This window comes from Cebus imitator, unplaced genomic scaffold, assembly GCF_001604975.1.
Source record: "Cebus imitator isolate Cc_AM_T3 unplaced genomic scaffold, Cebus_imitator-1.0 Scaffold8, whole genome shotgun sequence".
In the NCBI taxonomy this organism is placed as follows: Eukaryota; Metazoa; Chordata; class Mammalia; order Primates; family Cebidae; genus Cebus; species Cebus imitator.
Genome location: NW_016107323.1, coordinates 9,264,497 through 9,284,147, shown reverse-complemented (window position 1 = coordinate 9,284,147; position 19,651 = coordinate 9,264,497). Strand labels below are relative to the sequence as shown.

At 41.1% G+C, this 19,651-nt stretch overlaps 1 protein-coding gene across 1 annotated transcript in view; it reads left to right on the top strand.

The window, feature by feature from the left end:
- HECTD4 (HECT domain E3 ubiquitin protein ligase 4) overlaps nucleotides 1-19,651 on the top strand; it is a 232,540-nt gene that overhangs the window by 146,864 nt on the left and 66,025 nt on the right. The window contains exons 33-44 of the mRNA XM_017540172.1: nucleotides 2,656-2,802; nucleotides 3,459-3,643; nucleotides 5,957-6,110; nucleotides 7,287-7,567; nucleotides 7,804-7,993; nucleotides 9,527-9,608; nucleotides 10,915-11,117; nucleotides 11,817-11,952; nucleotides 12,765-12,947; nucleotides 13,801-13,965; nucleotides 14,356-14,525; nucleotides 15,914-16,076. Coding sequence (XP_017395661.1) covers nucleotides 2,656-2,802; nucleotides 3,459-3,643; nucleotides 5,957-6,110; nucleotides 7,287-7,567; nucleotides 7,804-7,993; nucleotides 9,527-9,608; nucleotides 10,915-11,117; nucleotides 11,817-11,952; nucleotides 12,765-12,947; nucleotides 13,801-13,965; nucleotides 14,356-14,525; nucleotides 15,914-16,076 — 2,059 coding nt within the window. The remainder of the gene's footprint in view (nucleotides 1-2,655; nucleotides 2,803-3,458; nucleotides 3,644-5,956; nucleotides 6,111-7,286; nucleotides 7,568-7,803; nucleotides 7,994-9,526; nucleotides 9,609-10,914; nucleotides 11,118-11,816; nucleotides 11,953-12,764; nucleotides 12,948-13,800; nucleotides 13,966-14,355; nucleotides 14,526-15,913; nucleotides 16,077-19,651) is intronic.

Here is a 19,651-nt window from a genome sequence, read left to right as displayed (position 1 = left end):
CCTCAGCCTCCCTAAGTGCTGGGATTCCAGGCATGAGCCACCATGCACAGCCTTTTTTTTTTTTTCCAAAGAAAAACAGGTTCTCATTCTGTCACACGGGTTGGCATGCAGTGACATGATCATGGCTCACTGCAGCCTCGACCTCCCCAGCCTTAAGTGACCCTCCCACCTCAGCCTCCTGAGTAGCTGGGAGTACAGGTGCATACCACCACGCTCAGCTAATGTATTTATTTTTTGTAGAGATAGGATCTTCCATGTTGCCCAGGCTGGTCTCGAACTTCTGGGCTCAAGGGATCCTACTGCCTCAGCCTTTCAGACTGCTGGGATTAAAGGCATGAGCCACCACATTTGGCTGCTTTATCATTTTTAAGAGCTCATAGATATACATTATATGCATGACCTTTTCTAAAAAATTTAACTCATTTTCTACTGATGGACACATAGGTTCATTTGCCTTTATTTCTTTTGTTTTTGTTTTATTTTTGCACTAACAACAGTACTTCCATCACAACCTCCTTCTACCTATATTTTTATATGTTTCTGTGACTATTATTACTGAACCAATTTCTATAAACGTAATTGTAGATACTAACTCTGAAGATGGTTTTATAACTCATGTGTGAGGAGTTTTCCTATGTGAATTTCCTATTGGGCTTCAAAGATCTTCAACAAGAAATTGAAAACGCATTTCTCTACAAGCCCTGGACTGGAGCTGCTGTGGCTCCTGGCAGTTCTTTAAGGAATTCTGACCAACAGGCCGAGAGTGTCCAGTGGCTAGAGGAAAATGGGTTAATTAAGTGCTGAAGTGAGTATCTTGAGAAATCTTGAGATCTTCCCACCTCAGCCTTCCAAGTAGCTGGGGCTGCAGGGTAGGTCAGACTATTCTTTGGAAACAAGTTCAAAATTTCAGTGGCTTAAAAGACTAAATTTTGTGGGGTGCAGTGGCTCACATCTATAATCCCAGCACTTAGGGAAGCCAAGGCAGGAGGATCACTGGAGGCCAGGAGTTCAAGACCAGCCTGGGCAATATAGTGAGAGGCTGTCTCTATAAAAAAGAAAAAATTAGCTGGGAGTGGTGACGCATGCCTGTGGTCCCAGCTACTGGGGAAGCTGAGGCAGGAGGATCGCCTGAGGCCAGGAGATTGAGGCTGCAGTGAACTATGATTGCACTACCTTGCACTTTAGCCTGGGCAACAGAGCAAGACCTTGTCACAAAAAAATAAAAAGAAGAAAACAAAATTTTAGGTCTTGCTTCTGTTCATGATGGGTTCATGCTGGCTGATGGTAACCACAGAGGAGGAAACGACCACCTTGAGTGCTGCCAGGCTCCTTGTCAGAACTCTGGCTCATTGGCCAGACTTCATCGCCCAGCCATCCACACGGTGCCCAGAAAGATACAGTGAAAAGCCCTCCTGATTACCACAGCCTATTTCCACAATTTAATTTCTCTGTAAAACTGGCAGCACTATTCCTTTTTCCCTTGATTATTACTGTCATTTGTCAGAAACTTGAAAAAAAAAAAAAAGTAGAACATGCCAAAGAATAAAATGAAAATCAACTACAAGTACACCCTCTTAAGGTAACATCTGTTAACACTTTAGTATCTGTGTTCTAACCATAGACGTCTCCTGTAGTGCTTTTAGTAGTTGTGTAGCACCACATTATATGCTTGAAACTTTAACAAATTCCCTATTTTTGAACATTAGGTTAGTTTTGCTTATTTGTTTTTGCTATTATAAACAAAATTATGTTGCATGTCTTTGTAGATAAATCCTGATAGTTTCAGTTCTAAACTAATATTAATTGGTATAAAATCGGCCCTATGTTGTGTTTTACATTGGGAAAGTCTTACTTTATATCAACTAGGCTTTCATCTTCTGCTAATAACTGAAGTGTGAACTCGAAAACAGACACTTAACTAATCCATTTGAACCTTAGTTGTCTCATTAATAAAACTGCCTTGACTAGGCACAGTGGCTCAGGCCTGTAATCCCAGCACTTAGGGAGGCTGAGGTGGGAGGATGGCTTGAGCTCAGGAGTTTGAGACCAGCCTGGACAACATAGTGAAACATCATCTCTACTAAAAGTCAAAAAAATTAGCTGGATGTGGTGGTGTGCATCTGTGGTCCCAGCTACTTGGGAGGCAGAGGTGGGAGGATCACCTGAGTCCAAGTGGCCAAGGCTGCAGTGAGCTGTGATTGTACCACTGTACTCCAGCCTGGGTAACAGAGCAAGACCCTGTCTCAAAAAAATTAAAAAAAAAAAAAAAGCACTTACAGTATTCAGTGCTACTTGGGTTATTGTACTGATTTCATGATCAGATAAGTTTGGGAAGTGTTGTATGTTCTCTGCTTGTAGAGAGAGGCTGTTCACTTTACCCTTATTAAAGGCTCTGAACAGTCCTACAGTAGTCTGTTTTTAATTTCCTTAACCCAGGATTTCCCAGACTTTTCTGGAGTGTGAACCACTGTTTTGGAGGCATACCTCAGTCTTACATAGTTTGGGAAATAGTGAGTTGGATAGTCTCTAAGATCCCTTCAGTTCTGGATTCATCCAGATATGCTAGAGTTTCTCGAGGCCTCGCCTGCTCACATGGTCACATCCACTGTTCTTGATGTGGTTCCAGAAGCCTGAGCTTTGGTTTCTTTTTCACAGAATTGAAGAACTCACATGTGGTGGGATGGTCGAGCAGGTCCAGGAAGCCTTTGGCGAGACCATGACCTCTGTTGTGTCTTTGTGTGCTCGTTACCCCATCGCTTGTGCAAATAGCATTGGACTTTTATGTACCATACCTTACACGAGGTAAGTACAGAAAGGCCTTTTGTTGTATGTAAGTTACACTGCAGTATAGTCGATTAAGTGAAAGTATTTTTAATATTAAAAACTGGATTTTTTGCTTTCATTATTTGGGAACTAACTAAACAAAACTTTTCTCCTGAAAGACACCTAAGGTTCCTATGTAAATTTCTTATTATTGAGCTCCTAGATGACTAAATGCAACCATTAGGATTATATTACATTGTGACGATATGGAGGTTCAAAGAAAAATAAAACGTCCCTAGAAAATTACTTACATATTTGGCAGAAATATTTTGTATATGCACATTTATTTTCTCTCTTGGGTCACTTAGTTACTAATTTGAAGATGTCAAGCATTAATTGAATTCCCTTAGGACAAATATATTATTTTTTTCCATCATGGCAACAATGAGTTGATTGCATCCATTTTTTTGCTTTGGTGTTGTAATAAACCAGAATTTGAAGTTCTTTGTTAATGAAGGGAATCATCATTATAAGAAAATCATTTTGTGTTTGATTGCACATGGCAGTATCCTAAGTTGTAGGGAAAGAACTATACCAGCATGTTTTATGCCCTTTTGATGCTTTGAACCTCAATGAGAGTTTCATGAGTGTTGGTCAGTTATGTTTATCTAGTGCAATCCATGACCCTTTGTCAGGAGTGAAGAGAAGTGCCTGGTACGCAGTGGCCTTGTGCAGCTCATGGATCGCCTGTGTAGCTTGAGCAGTCAGACCGAGTCCAGCTCCAGTGAGAAACAGACCAAGAAGCAGAAGGTGGCCACCATGGCTTGGGCCGCCTTCCAGGTGCTTGCCAACCGCTGTGTTGAGTGGGAAAAAGAAGAAGGTGAGATGCCGGACTCTTTTCTAGAGCTCACTGATTTCTTCTGTTGGTGTATTAGTTTATTAGATTGTCTGTGCTAAATAAGAGAAAGAAAGCCTCTGTTAAATGACATGATCAGATAAGTCAAATCAGTGGATGATTTCATGAGAGACTTATCCTTACTGTACTCCCTGAGGGAGTACAGTAACTCCAGGAAATTGAGAAGGTATTTTTTATTCTTACCCTGTCAGCACTGCTAACAATCTCCAAATAGATTTTTTTTTTAATTTAAAAAAATTATTAGACATAAAGTCTGTCACCCAGGCTAGGGTACAGTGGTACAATCATAGCTCACTGTAACCTCAACCTCCCTGGCTCAAGCAATAAGCAATCCCCCAACCGCAGCCTCCCAAGTAAGACTACAGGTGCACTCTACCATGCCCAGCTAGTGTTTTTTTTGTTGTTGTTTGTTTTTAGAGACAGGATCTTGCTGTGTTGCCCAGGTCGGTCTCAAACTCCTGGCCTCAAGCAGTCCTCGCACCTTGGCATTCAAAAAAAACAAATATTTTTTGAAGTGGCCTCTCAGTTGCATTTTCAAGGTGATGTTTCCAAATTTTGTTTTTAGTGACCAATTCAAATAAAAAGTAAACTTGAGCTGGTTACAGTAACACGTGCCTATAGTCCCAGCTATTCAGAAGGCTGAAGTGGGAAGACTGCTTGAGCCAAGGAGGTCAAGGCTGCAGTGAGCTGTGATCATTCCACTGCACTCCCTGGGCAACAGAGCAAGATCTTGTTTAAAAAAAAAAAAAAAAAAAAAAAAAAAAAAGTACTCCCCTCCCTGTGTCCATGTGTTCTCATTGTTCAACACTGGGGTCTGTTGGAGGGAAATAGGGGAGGGACAGTGGGGGGTGGGATGTTGAGGGGGGAATGGCATGGGGGAAAATGCCAGATATAGGTGAGGGGGAGGAAGGCAGCAAATCACACTGCCACATGTGTACCTATGCAACAGTCTTCCATGTTCTTCACATGTACCCCAAAACCTAAAATGCAATTAAAAAAAAAAAAGTAGGAATTTCCAGCTCTCTGGAATCCCCTCCCACATGGTGGGAGCTCTTTTTCCCCTCCTGGATTTCCCCTCTGGAATCCCCTTCCACACTCTTTGTGGAAGTCTTTCTGTCCTTCTCCTTTTCCTCTCTTTTCTCTACCTAAATTTTTTTTAAAAAGTAACTTGAAGGATAAATTTCCCCTTTCAGTCCTGTGTATATAACTTGCTTATTTATCTGTTTATTTGTTCATGATGCATTTTAATGTCTTGAGAGTCTGTTGTATCCCAGGCAAAAAATGAATAAGCCATTGTTTCTCCCTTTAAAAATATGGTCTAAGATGTGCAGTGGCTCACACCTGTAATCCCAGCACTTTGGGAGGCAGGTGGATCACAAGGTCAAGAGTTCAAGACCAGACTAGCCAACATGGTGAAACCCCATCTCTACTAAAAATACAAAAATTAGCTGGGCATGGTGGTGCACGTCTGTAATCCCAGCTACTCAGGAGGCTGAGGCAGGGGAATCAGTTGAACCCGGGAGGTGGAGGTTGCAGTGAGCGAAGATCATGCCACTGCATTCCAGCTTGGGCAACAAAGGGAGACTCTGTCTCAAAAAAAAAAAAAAGGTCTGGCAGGGAGATAGACCAATAAGCAAATACTTGTAGTGTAATCAGTGCCACAACTTAGGTGGATAGGAAGTGCAGTGGAGTGTAGAGGTGTCAAAGACCAGTTGTGCTAGGGAGCTGGCAAAGCTTCCCAGAGAACATGACACAGGAGTTATTCTTGAAGGATGGAGAACATCCTTCAAGCAGAACAAACAGCATGTTTAGACTCAGGGATCTAAAAGAGCATGGAAAGTTCAGGAAATGACAAATATTTTTTCATAACTTTTACAAGGGATGCTTGGGAGGTTCTGGAACTATGGTGAATGTGGAATAATCCAGAAAGGTTTTTTATTGTGTTTGGGAAAGTATGAGTTAAAACATCAAGATGTTTTCATCACCAGTGAAATAGTGATTTTTCCCTATCAGTTAAGTATGTTGTTTGGTTATGTATGGATTAATCATACTCAATTTTCATTAATAGTAATGTCTACCCCCAACATTGAGTTATTTTTAACTATTATCCTTTTTATATATAGATATTATCTAATAAGGAGACAGTAATTGGATGGTTCATGGAACATTGAACAAGATAAAGAAAAATTAGTCAAGGACAGGGCTCACCACCCTGCAGGCTCACCATGGCAGCCTTAGGTTTTTACAACCTCTTTTTTTCTCTCTTTAACTGTGAAGGTGGCTCTACAGAGGCTGTGCACTCAGGTCTGGCCCGGCAGGTGTCCAGCCTTCTCACCAACCACCTTGCCCGAGCCACAGAGTGCTGTGGCAACCAGGCTGCTGGGAATGACGCACTCCAGGATGTCCTTAGTCTTCTCAATGATCTCTCAAGGTATGCATGGCCCAGCCCGGAGCTCTGGGAGAAGCTAGCTTTCCTCTTGAATGATTGGGGTTTCTTTTGGTGGTGGTTGTCTTTTGAAATAGCTAAATTACTAGGTCGTTTTGACACATTCTTGCCTCAAAAAAAAAATAATAGTAATGGAGAATAAAGTCATTGAAACATAGTATTTAGTTCCAAAATGTAAGGATTATTTAGGTGAATAGCTAAATCATAAAATATTATCATTTGCTTTAATAGCTTACTGACAGCAACTGCTAACCTTTCCCATAGATGCAGTTGTATTCATTAACCAAAAATCTTATCTTACCCTCATTCTAGCAAGATTAAAGAGTAATGAGTCAGGGCCTGTAATTAACTCACTTTCTCTTACTGTGTCTTTAAAAGAAGTTATTCTGTGCTGGTTGTATATCCCCTGTGTGGGCCATGGGGCCCTTAAAATGTCCACATAACGACTAACTGCAGGTTATCTAGCTTCCTTGGAATGTAACAGTTTTAGATTTGGCAGATTCCAGAATGTTGAAGCCTGTTCAACACTGTGTGATGGCTTTGGTCTTGAGGTACTCATTAAGAAAGAATAAATGACATAAATTCTATTTACAAGTTAATCTCTGTTCCCAGATCCAGTCATTCTCCCTAGCAATCATTTATTGCCCCTCAATAGAATACTTCTCCTCCCCTCTCCCATAACCTGATTTACCAGGATCCAAGCTCCCATTGTTTCTGTAACCTCAAGATAGTATATAAGCTTCTGTAACTCATGGGAAATTTGGTCTTCACTCTGAAGGCTCCTGTATACATGTTAAATAAATTTGTATGTCCTTTTTTCCTATTAAAAAAAATGAAAGAATAAATGACAAACAGAAAAGCTCTTCATTTGAGTTTGTAAGTCTCAGTGCTCCATGAAGCACTCTGAATTTAGGATCTCAATTAAGCAAACATCAGAGATCAGAAAATATTTAAACATCTTTCTTTTTAAGTATTAGTGGTCATTTGGTTTCATCAAATGTTTCCAAAATTCTTAATTCTTCACAGAAGCATAGTGCCAAATTCATGTCTTCTTCCTGAAATCAGATTTCATTGGTTTATTTCATTTAGAGAACTCTTGCTTCTGAATGTCTATAGATCAGCATTTTCAGCACAGTTTATGTTTTCTTCCTTTTTTTGCAGGAGCCACATAGGTAAAGCCATCCTGAGCCAGCCAGCTTGTGTGTCCAAACTTCTCTCCCTGCTGCTTGACCAACGCCCGTCTCCAAAGCTGGTCCTTATTATTCTCCAGCTGTGCCGGGCAGCGCTGCCCCTGATGAGCGTAGAAGACTGTGGAAACGTGGAGCTCCCACCCTGGAGCTACTCTGTCCCATCCTTAAACAGTGAGCAGGAGGATCCCAGCGACCCAGCTTCCAAGATCGCCTCCTTGCTCTTAGCAAAGCTGGCAGATTACGTGGTTCCAGGTGAGACGCTCCTGAACAGGAGAGTGGCATGGCAGTGCATCCTTTCTGTGCCCGGTCAGGTCCCCACTTGCATCTATGCTTCCTGTGATGAAAGAGAGAGTGACAGAGAAGGGAGCAGACACAGAGGAATAGAGAAGGGGGAAGAGAGATTCCAAACCCCAAACCATGTTTTTCATTTTAGTAGAGCCGCCAAAACACGACAGTTTTCCTGAATGAACTTTGTTTTTTGCTTAAAGGATGTCAGACAGTTCTTTCTCCAACCGCTTCCGAACCTGACACCACATTGACAAAAACCAGTCCCAAGAATTCCTTGAAAGGAGATAAAGATCCTGGAGAAGAGAGTGAAGCTGTGGATGGCAAGCTCTCGATATTTATCCACAAGCGGGAAGATCAGTCATCCCATGAAGTCCTCCAACCATTGCTAAGGTGACCGTAATGATTGTGATAGCTACAGGTCCTCAAGCACCACCCATGTCACAGGCACTGTGCTAAGTAAGCCCTGTACATGTATCAACTGCCTCAGCCCTCTTTACAACCCTTGCAGATAGACACTGTCACTGTGATTCCTGTGGTGACACAGAAAGAAACTGAGGCAGAGCTGAAATGTAAATGTAGTCCTGTCTGACCATAGAACCCAAACTCTGAATCACGACTTGGTACTGTCTCTCTATACCCAACTGAGAGCTAAAGCCATGTGGACGATGTATTATTGTCTATGGGAAGTCTCCAGTGTGACTTGGGCTTTGAGAAGGAAAATGCAGTTGGATTTTTAGTTGTTGGCATTTTTCAGCTGTTGGTAAATTTAGGTAAACTCCAGCTCATTGACTGTGAGTTGGAGAAACAAGAGACACTGTTTTTAAAGCTTTAATTAGTTGAAGTGTGAAATGGTATGATGACTCAAGAAGAAAGTAAAAATGTAATCATTGCTCAAAATATTATAAACCTGCAGGGCTTTATTAGTGGGATTCAGGGCAACAGGAAGGCTTGCCACATAGCACAAGGGAATTCAGAGCAGGTGTTTATGTCTCAGATGGAAGAGGCCTCTCTTTACTTCACTGACAATGTTGTTACCCTCATAGCTGAATCCCTCGTCTGCCATTATGGCAACCAAAAACCCTAATGGGACCATAAGCAGGATTATGGCAGGTCAGGGCTTACATGAGGAAATCTCCAAGGAACATTCCTGGACATTGCATTGTGTCATAGCACAAATTTGGTCAAAGATTTTTTGGAGAGCCAAGTTCAGGAGGCAGGGAAAACTGAACTATTAGAAAGGAAGATCCAGTCATTCACCAAAGCATCACATCCATGCTGTCATTAAAGTTCCCTCTCCTTGGGGTTTAGATGACGTCCTTAGACCCTGCATTTGTTCTGGGTTCATGTCAGTTTTTTATTTTGTACATTATTTTCATGTGGATTTCTAGATAATCTTATAGCTCTAAAGCACTGTTGTTTTAGGCCCTAAAGTGATATAATTAAGCAGTAATAAATTACTTCCTTTTGAAAAATTGAGTCTTAGTGGATTTTAAAAGCTAGTGTTAGAGGGCTAGGCATGGTGGCTCATGCCTGTAATCCCAGTGCTTTGGGAGTCCAAGGCAGGAGGATGGCTTGAGCCCAAGAGTTCGAGACCAGCCTGTGCAACACAGTGAGACCCCATCTCTACAAAAAATACAAAAATTAGCCAGGCATGGTAGCGTGCACCTGTGGTCCCAGCTACTTGGGAGGCTGAGGTGGAAGAATCACCTGAGCCTGGGGTGGTCGAGGCTGCAGTGAGCTGTGATCATGCCACTACACTCCAGCCTGGGCGACAGACCAATACCCTGTCTCAAAAAAACAAAAAAAAACACCTAACGTTTGTGTATAATGGGGCCTGACGGTGGGTGGGTGGCCCCATGGCATGTAGCCCACTTTTGGCAGTGCCTGTAAGGTGTGCTCTGCTCTCTGCCTGCCTTTTTTTAGTAGTTCAGAAGGACGACCCTTCCGACTTGGTACTGGCGCCAACATGGAGAAAGTTGTGAAGATGGATCGAGACATGACCAAGGTAATCTTATGAAGGGAAACCTGCTCCTATTCAATCCGTGATTGAAGAGTGCTTATCATGCTTTAGATTTTCAGAACAAATTGAGAAAAGGCAAACTTAGTTCAAGTTCCAACAAAGAGGCAAAGTGAGAATTGAGGTCAGTGGCATAACTGAGGCCATTTTAAAGAGAACTAGTCAAAATCAGTTTGTCAAGATCAGAACTTTTAGTTTTGACCTAGAAGTTTGTTCTTAGCTCTTTTAAGAAAGTTTAATAGTTTGAAATTGGAAATAGTTTAATAGCCTAAAAATAGTTTGAGATATGTGACAGTTGAAAATCGGTGAAAAGTTGCCAAGTGAATAGCAGATAATAAGAATTACAAACACCTTACTAAAAATATAAAAATATGCCCAGGCTCACAGATAATTAAAGGAAAGGAATAAAAACAATAGTAATGTGTCGTTTTTCATCTGTCAGACAAGTAAAGTTAAGAAAGATTAAGAATACCCATTATTGTCAAGGTGAGGGTAAATAAAGTCTGAAGTGTCCAGAGATAAATGCAGTGTGTTCTTCACAGTTTTGTTTGAAAAAACAAACAAAATAGGCCAGGCGCAGCGGCTCACGCCTATAATCCCAGCACTTTGAGGGGAGGCCGAGGCAGGCGGATCACCTGAGCTCAGGAGTTCAAGGCCAGCCTGGCCAACATGGCAAAACCCTGTCTCCACTAAAAAATATAAAAATTAACCGGGTGTGGTGGTGGGCGCCTGTAATCCCAGCTACTTGGGAGGCTGAGGCAGGAGAATCGCTTCAACCCAGGAGGCAGAGGTTGCAGTGAGCCAAGATTGCACCACTGCACTCCAGCCTGGGTGACAGAGCAAGACTCTGTCTCAAAAAAACAAAACAAAAACAAAAAACAGGATCCACATACTCATAAATAGGGGATTGATTAAAGAAATTATTACAGTCATATAATGAAATACTGTGCAAATATGAAAAACAATGAGGTAGATCTCCATGTATTGATATAGAAGAGCCTCCAAGATACACTGATAACTGATAAAAGCAAAATGAAGTGCAGCCTATGTGTCGGAGCCCTGTGATACGTATGCCAGAATTTGCACAGAAGTAATCTAGATGACTAACCATTATCTCAGCCTGGATGAAGCCTGGGATGTCTATGGAAATTTTACTCTCTATGTATAATATTTTATATTTGAATTTTTAAAAACAGCCTGGATTGCTTTGGTAATTGAGGGGAAAGAGACTTGAAAAATACAGTGCTGGGAAGAGTGAAATAAATATTCTCCGTGTCTTCAACCTTACCCCCAGGGTGGCTGTTGTGAAGTGATTACAGAAGAGGCTACAGCTGCCCTGAGGAAAGCCACCAAGTGGGCACAGTCAGGCCTCATCGTCAGCATTGGGCCACCGGTAGAGTCCATCAACCCAGAGACTGTGATTGGACTATCCACAGGCGACAAAAAGAAAACCGCCCAAACTTCAATTTGCCGAGAGAGGAACTCCGAACTTGCGAGGTAAAGCTTCCACAAGTAGAAGCTGTCCGCACTCATCTCAGGTTTACTTTATAATGGGTTTGTTTTTGGCTTTTAAATTTTCTACCATCCCCTTGACCTCTTGGTAATGAGGCCCCATCTGCTGTAGCAGTTGTACTCAAGGTGCAGCCTGGGAGTACCTTGGAGAATAATGACCATCCAAGTAGGTCTGAGGTTGTCATGAAAGAATAGAGGGATGCTCCCACCAGGCTATAAATCCTCCGCATTTATAGCCAGAGGATTCTTTTGAGTAGTATTAGTAAACTCTGTTCTTGCTACCTTTATTTCTTACAAATGGTACATTCCCACTGACCCAACTGAACACAAACTTCTTTCTAGGAGCAGAAGCAACAGTTAAGTGTTGCCTCTGTGAAGTTCGTTCGAGGTGTTTTGTGCTTGAAAGCCAGGAATAGTTGCAATGCAGTATTTCTCCTTGATCCTTATGGCTTACAAATAAAGTCTGAGGTCCATTGTTGGAGACAGTTATTCAGATACCACAAAGAATGTGGCACAGTGATTTCTTCCTAAAGATAATGTAGTTTCTTGTTTTCTCAGTCAACGGAATCCACTTTTTCTTGTATAAATAAAAATGGTTTCCCTCTGATGTTAACCCAGAAAGCCACTTCCTTGCAGTCTTACTCATCACTGGGCACTGACACTTTTCCCTGTTGACATTTGCAGGACTGATCCCGTGCGTCCCTTCATCAGTGGGCACGTGGCAAACAGCATGGCTGCAGAAGTGATCGCCTTGCTACATAGCTTGCTCATGGCACCTGAATCAAATGCTGCTCAAATATGGACCACAACAGCAGAGAAGGTTAGTGCAGTGTTGCTACTTAACTGAGACAGTAAGAAGTAAGTTAATTAGAATTAGAATCATACCCAGCAAGGGGCATTTTAATAAAGAGAAATTTTCCAAATTTGCCAGATATACCTGTTAACCAACTTTCCCCTGGAATTTGCTTTGCTACAGTAGTTTCATCTCTGTTAAACTACGTCTCCTGTCACTGCTGGTTCTCATTTTGCAGAATTTAGGACAGCATTCTCAGGGAAAGAATGGCAGGATTTGTTTCTCTTCTTCTTGCTTATGTTAGATTGGTACTGACATTAGGAGATCTTGCAGCCTTGATTTATTGGATTTGTTTAAGTATACTCACTAAGTCCAAGGAGGCCTCTGCATGATTTATACTGCCTGAGTGCCCTGTCAGTAAGTGATTCATCATTACAAACAGTAGCCCAGCTGCCTGAAACTAGAGATCTGTAATCAATTCCCCCTTTCCACAGCCACTCTTCAAGAGAACCCCTTATGACATGTCCTGAAGGTAATTGAGTGTTGATAAGTGGACAGTATGCTGGGATGGTTTTCCTTCAGATAAGTGATTGTTTTATTTTAGAGGTTTTAGTAACATGATGTTTGATTCTCCCAGTTGTATATTTCCAGTTATGTCCAATTACATAGACAAATATGGGCAAATGTCACTGGCCATACCTGATACTTTTTTGGTGCCTCACATGTCCAGAGTTCCTTCAATACATAGGACCCAGGCACTGTTGTAGACACTTTATCACCCTTGATATCAAAACAACCAAAGCGTTAACTCCTAGTGCATGGCTCCTTCTTATATTTAGGTTCTGTCTCGGGCACTGATGTACATTCCACAATTGGGGAAATACGCAGAAAGCATTCTGGAAAATGGCAGCAGCAGTGGGAGGAAACTTGCCAAACTTCAGAGAATTGCCCGCCAGGCTGTTGCCGCTCTGTGTGCACTTGGAGGCTTCAAAGAGACAATCAAGATAGGATCTGAGGTTCAGGTACCAACCACCATTTTCCCCAAATAATTGGTTCTCCTATATATGTAAGCATCCATTGATTAATCGATCATCTGTAAGACAAGTATTATCCAACTACTTAGACAAAAAAAAACTTGTATCTTCAAGCTAAATAAGGAATCTGAGAAACTCTTGAATTCAAATCCACACTGTGCCATACATTATTCACATATTAATGCAATACTGTCTCAAGTTAACTGCAATACTTGTTTCCTGTAGTGTGATCAATATCAGTCTTAGAATTGAAGGTGGAATTAGCATGGAAGGAAAACAGTCTTTTCCTGCAAATCCTTATTTGCCATTAAACAGCAGTAACAATTTTTTTTTTCTTAGAGTCTTGCTCTGTCGCCCACACTGGAGTGCATTGATGCGATGTCGGCTCACTGCAACCTCTGCCTCCCAGGTTCAAACAGTTCTCCTGCCTCGGCCTCCTGAGTAGCTGGGATTACAGGTGCCCACCTCCTCGCCCAGCTAGTTTCTGTAATTTTAACAGAGATGGGGTTTCACCATGCTGGCCAGGCTGGTCCAAAACTCCTGACCTCAAGTGATCCACCTGCCTCAGCCTCCCAAAGTGCTGGGATTACAGGCGTGAGCCACTGCACCCAGCCTAGCAGTAACAAATTTCTGTTTGAGATGATAGCTTGTTGTGATCACCTTGCAGTTAGGTTTTAGGGCCTATGAGAATTCATGTCTAGGGCTTGGTATCTGCCATCTTAATAGTATAAACTACCGTAATGCCAATGACAGCTTTAAATGTACTCTTTCCTCTTGTCTCATGAGACAGCTGCCCACACATCAGAGCTGGTCGGTAGGGCTAATCTATCTCTGTCTCCAGGTTTTAGGTAGAGGAATCTCAGGAAGCATTGGAGTGGTGGCTTCTATCAATGAACAGGAAGGTATAGCTACAGTCAGATTCCCACCCATAGACTGTAGAAAGACTTCGCAAGCATCAGACACATTGACTATTCCATTGTCTAGACTTTGTGTTCCAAGATCAGAGGTAAGGTGATTTTTAAATGCTTCATAAAATGTCACTGCCAATGGTAATTGTACTGTAATGAGTCTGTGCGCATGCTCAGTGCAGAAACACAGATGCTGGGTTATCTTAAATTGTACTTGTGATGTATATTTATATATCAGTTATAATTACTCAATAGTAATGGTTGTGTGAAAATTTTCATCTAGATGACCAAATTCATTTCTTTGTTGTTTAGGGCTGTTCTACAGTGTATTTTTAATTGTTTTGATGTGGTTTGTAATTTTCTATATGGGGATTTTATTTTCTTAACTGAAAATTTAAGAATTAACTCCAGGTAATAATAACACCCTCATTTCTTATAAACTAACTACTTGAATTTAACTTTTTGCCATGCCCCCCCACCACCATCAGGCATTGCCTCTTCATAAACTGTCCATTACTGAGAAGGTAGTACAGGCAGTCCAGTCCATGTTGCTTCCTCAGGAGGGAAGTCTCTCTATTCACACCTCACTTCCTGCAACAGGAGATGGGTCAGCTCCTGTGATGGCAGTCGTTCGGCTCCTTGCTGAAATAAGGACAAGGTGAGTACCCTCCCCACATTGCCTGATGTGCTGAGGTGGTACAAGCTGACAGAAGAAGGAGACCTTGGTGGGCCCCTCCACTCCCAACTTAGTGAGTCCACAGCTTGAAGCCCATGCTAAGCTGAGCAACAGTAACCATTCTTTTACACTGTGTTTACCACAGTTCCTTGCATTGCTTTATTTCTGCATTTTTTGTTGCGTTCCCCAGTGTCTACACTTCAAAATAAAGATTAGCTGTTCACCTAAGAAAAAAAAGAACAAATGAATTGTGATGTATGAAATACATACGTAAGGCTACACTGATTTGCTTTGTTAAAAGAACTTTGTTCCATCACAGGAATAACTCTGCCACCTTGAGGCAGGAAAATTGCTTGAACCCAAGGAGGTGGAGATTGCAGTGAGCTGACATCGGACCACTGCACTCCAGCCTGGGCAACAAGAGCGAAACTTTGTCTCAAATAATTAAATAAATAAATAAACAAAATGGTTCAGGCTACATTGATACATATCTGGTCTATCACTTTACAAACTTATGATGGGAAAACTAGGACATGCACAGAAGGGCTGATGTTAGTGTTTTCCTGCAAATACATTTTATTTACCATTAAACAACACTAAGAAGTATCTTTTTGACAATGGAACTTATTTTTTATCCTTTTTTTTTTTTGAGACAGAGTCTCACTCTGTCGGCCAGGCTGGAGTCTGGAGTGCGGTGGTTTGATCTCGGCTCACTGCAACCTCCACATCCCTAGTTCAAGTGATTCTCTTACCTCAGCCTCCTGAGTAGCTTGGATTACCGGCACATGCCATCTTGGCTGACTAATTTTTATGTTTTTAGTAGAGACAGGGTTTCACCATGTTGGCCAGGCAGGTCTCAAACTCCTGACTTCTGGTGATCCACCTGTCTCAACCTCCCAAAGTGCTGGCATTATAGGTGTGAGCCACCATGCCCAGCCAACAATGGAACTTCTTAGAAACTTCCAGTATGTATTTTCAATCAGATGAGATCCGTCGCCATACAGATTTTCCCAGTTTTTGAATCCCTCTTGCTTCCGGAGCTCTAATGCCCCTAGGGCACAGTGTAGGAAAAGCTTTTTAAGAGACAGGACTAATTCCTCACCTGGCACTTTGTGTCATCATTTAGTGGTTATGGCAGCCTTTTTTCCCTTTTCCAATTCTTCATGCAGTGTCAGCAGTTACTGTGTGGCAAAAGAGAAGTTGCTTATATATTTCCAAGACAGTCCAGCTCAGAAAAAGCAAGAGGAGTGGGGAGTTTGAACCTTATTTTAAATTGGGGGACAAAATTGATTGAAATGTTTTTCACAGTTGACTTTTTTAGACAATGAACACTGATGACTTTGAAATATTGTAAATCTTTTAACATTAAGAGCATGCCTGGTCATGGCCCAGCTTTTAGAAGACAGCTTATTTTGTGAAGAATTCATACAACAATGTCCAGCAGCTGTTGAAGTTCTTAACCTAGTAGCCCAGGAGTGCAGTGCTGGTGAGTACCCTTACCACCCTGTTTCATTGAGTTTTCTCAGCACATTTGCAATTTGATAATGGCATGTTAAGTGCTTTCATACACACATGTCAAACAGCTGAGTTGTAAGGACAACACCTGTCACAACTCGTGTGTCACAGACCTAGAAATGTAAATAAAAAGCTTTCAGTCTATACCAGCTAGGAAATCAGCATTTTTTATTGTAGCTTTAGGACTATGTCAGAGTGTTTTCTTTTCTTCATTCCTATTGATTTGTTGCCTTTATTTGCCTATTAGAACTATGATATTTAGGAGCAGTCCTTAGGGATAGCGTGTACATTTTGACTGTTGTCATTGGCAACATTTGAACTCCCAGTCAGGAGTTTGCACTAACATCCATCCTTGCCTCCCTCTCTCTCTCTCTCTCTCTCTCTCTCTCTCTCTCTCTGTGCGTGTGTGTGTGTGTGTGTGTGTGTGTGTGTGTGTATAGAAAAGTCCAAACAAATACCAAAATTGGGAGACTAGTATAATGAAGCTTCAGGATTCCATTATCAGTTTCAACAGTTGTCAGCTCATAACTGATCCTGTTTTATCTGTGCTGTAACCCCGGGAATTACTTTTAATCCTAGATATTATTTTATTCATAAGTGTGTTAGTATATGTCTCTGAAAGATAAAAACTCTTAAATAACTACAACACCATTATCACATATCTGAATTATTAACAGTAATTTTAAAATATTATTATCTAAGACAGGCACGGCAGCACATGCCTGTAATCCCAGCTACTTGGGAAGCTGAGGCAGGAGGATCGCTTGAGCCCAGGAATTTGAGTGCAGCATGGGCAACATAGTGAGACCCCATCTCTAAAAATATGTGTATATGTATCTAGTTAGTGTTCAACTTCCTAATTTTCTCATAAAGATCATTCTTGTTTTTACATTTATTTATTTGAATGGGGATCCAAATAAAGTTTACAAATTGTTGCTTTGTTGCTGTTTTTTAAATCTATTTTAAAATATAAACTCCTCTTAGTCCTTTTTTTTTTTTCCTTATAATTTGTTTGTGGAAGGTTTTTCCAGTCTGGATTTTGATGACTGTATTCCTGTGGCATCATTTACCATGTTCATTTGCCCTTCTGTTTCCTGTAAGCTGGTAGTTGGCCTTAGTGTTTTTAATTGAAAATTTATCCTTTGTCTCCAAGGATGTAACTGGACCACCCTAAGTGAAGTTGCTCACAATTCAATTAGCATTCCTCCAACATTCTACTGCTAACATTTTCACAAACTATGTGTTAGAAGTGAACAGCTTTAACTCCCTTAGTGCTTGTAGGTTCATCCTCTTTTTTTTTTTTTTTGTCATTTAAAAAATGTATATTACTTTTTCTTATGCCATTTACTTTGTCAGTAACTCTCATATTTTTTCCATTTGAATTTTTTGTTACTCTTTCACATTGTGGTCATTTCTGTTGTTTTCTTTTTACTTTTAAATTTGTCTATATCTGTTTTACTTCTCACATCTCTTTCTCTTGATAAGGGTAGTGCCTTGGATTCAGCAGAAGCTCCAGCTGGGAGATCCGGGAACCATTAATAAACCTCAGAGAGATCCTAAGAGTAGAGAACAAGAACAGAAGCAAAGGGTGTGCTAGGCTTCGAGGGTGAAATTACTTGTGACTTCGTTTTGTATTCTTAGTAGGTCCTTAGTTCACTGCCTCTGACTTTTTTATATTGTTGGCTTAGATTGCGTTCGAAGGTATGTTTTGACTGATTATAGCAGCATATAGCATGCTGAATTAATCACCTGCTTTTCTACTGGACTGTTTCTGGGTATCCTTTTTTATATATTTTATAGAATAAAGAGGTCTTAAGTTGTGAAGTTTACATTAATACTTAATGCACAAGCTAGGATTTATAATAATTTCGAGCAGTGATCTCACATAGTTTTGATCATAGTACACCTAGCCTGTTTTTCCTAGTGAAGGAGCACTTTGTGGGTACCAAATAATTGAAATGTATGGGAAGTGCTTGTAAATTACTACAAAAGAGAAGATTGTGAGCTTATGCATGTTGGTTTATATTCTAAATGGTATCCTATGTAAAGAATCCTTAATAACTCAGTTATTAGGTTACCAGAAATGGTTCTGACATTTAAGGCAAATAGCAAAGTTTACTGACTCCAGTGTCAGTTAGTGATGAAAACCAAAGAAAACAACCTGTGTTTCAGGTTACTTTGCAGAGCAGTGGTAGATTCTTAGGTCTACAAGGGAGCCATAGACTGTGCTCAGGAGGAAAGCTGTTTAGTAAACAGGATTCAAGGTGAGGAGTAGGTAGGGGAGAGAGAGTTACTTGATATTCATTTTTTTAAGATATTAAAATTTTTTATATATGAAAATGTGAAATTTATAAGCAATAATTTATCGATACTCAAATTTTTAAAAATATTTTCATCAATTTTTATTATTTTTCTTCTCCTGGGATGAATAAAGTAGCAGACTTGGCCATTCTAATATTTACTCACTAAGAGCTAAATTTCATAGCTTCTCTATTTAAAGAAGACATTACCAGATTCCATTTGGTCTAAGGAGATAGCACTACAGAACTTTTTTCCTTTCCTGAAGGCTGGGCGTGGTGACTCACGCCTGTAATACCAGCACTTTGGGAGGCCAAGATGGGTAGATCACTTGAGGTCAGCAGTTCAAGAATAGCCTGGCCAATATGGTGAAGCCTTGTCTCTACTAAAAATACAAAAACTAGCCAGGCGTGGTGGGGTGTGCCTATAATCCCAGCTATTCAGGAGTCATAAGAATCACTTGAATCCGGGAGGTGGAGGTTGCAGTGAGCTGAGATCATGCCATTGTACTCCAGCCTGGGAGACAGAGCAAGACTCCTTCTAAAAAATAAAAATAAAAATAAAAGAAATATTCTGGAGACATTAGGCAATCCCTTGGTTGAAATAGCAGAGGAAGCAAATTTTGAACCTGAAGAAAAGGCACATAGAAACCAAAAAAGTTCTCAACATTATTTTACCCCCTTGCAGAAGCTAGAATCTCCCAGTTTCGGCTATTTCCACTTCTCCCAGCTTCCTAATACACTTATTCCCTGAGCCAGATGTTCTCCAATTTTGAAAGTTCCTCAGAACCCCCAGGAAGCATGATTACAAAGTCAGAATTGTAAATAGAGGGTGATCCCAGACAGCAGGCTAAAGGGACCATCAGACCTCACTAGAAGAAACAGGGCTCCAGGTTTCACCCTGACCCTCCTTCCTGAGCTTGCCTGCCTTCTGCACTGAGCAATCCCTCTGCTGAGATCCAGGCCTAGCAGCTACTTCTCTAAAAATATCCCCCTACCCTGCCTCATGAATGCACCAAATTGATAACCAAAGTCATTCCTTACTCTGGAATCAGCTCTCCTTCCCGATTCCCTGCTTTAGTTAATATTCAGACTAGTTTTTGTTTGTTTGTTTGTTTTTCTTTTTTGAGACAGGGTTTCACTTTGTTACCCAGGGTGGAGTGCAGTGTTGCCATCAAGGCTCACTGCAGCCACAACCACCTATGCTCAGGCAATCCTGTTGCTTCAGCCTCCTGAGTAGCTGGGACCATGGGTGCACACTACCATGCCCAGCCAATTTTTTTTTTTTTTTTTAAG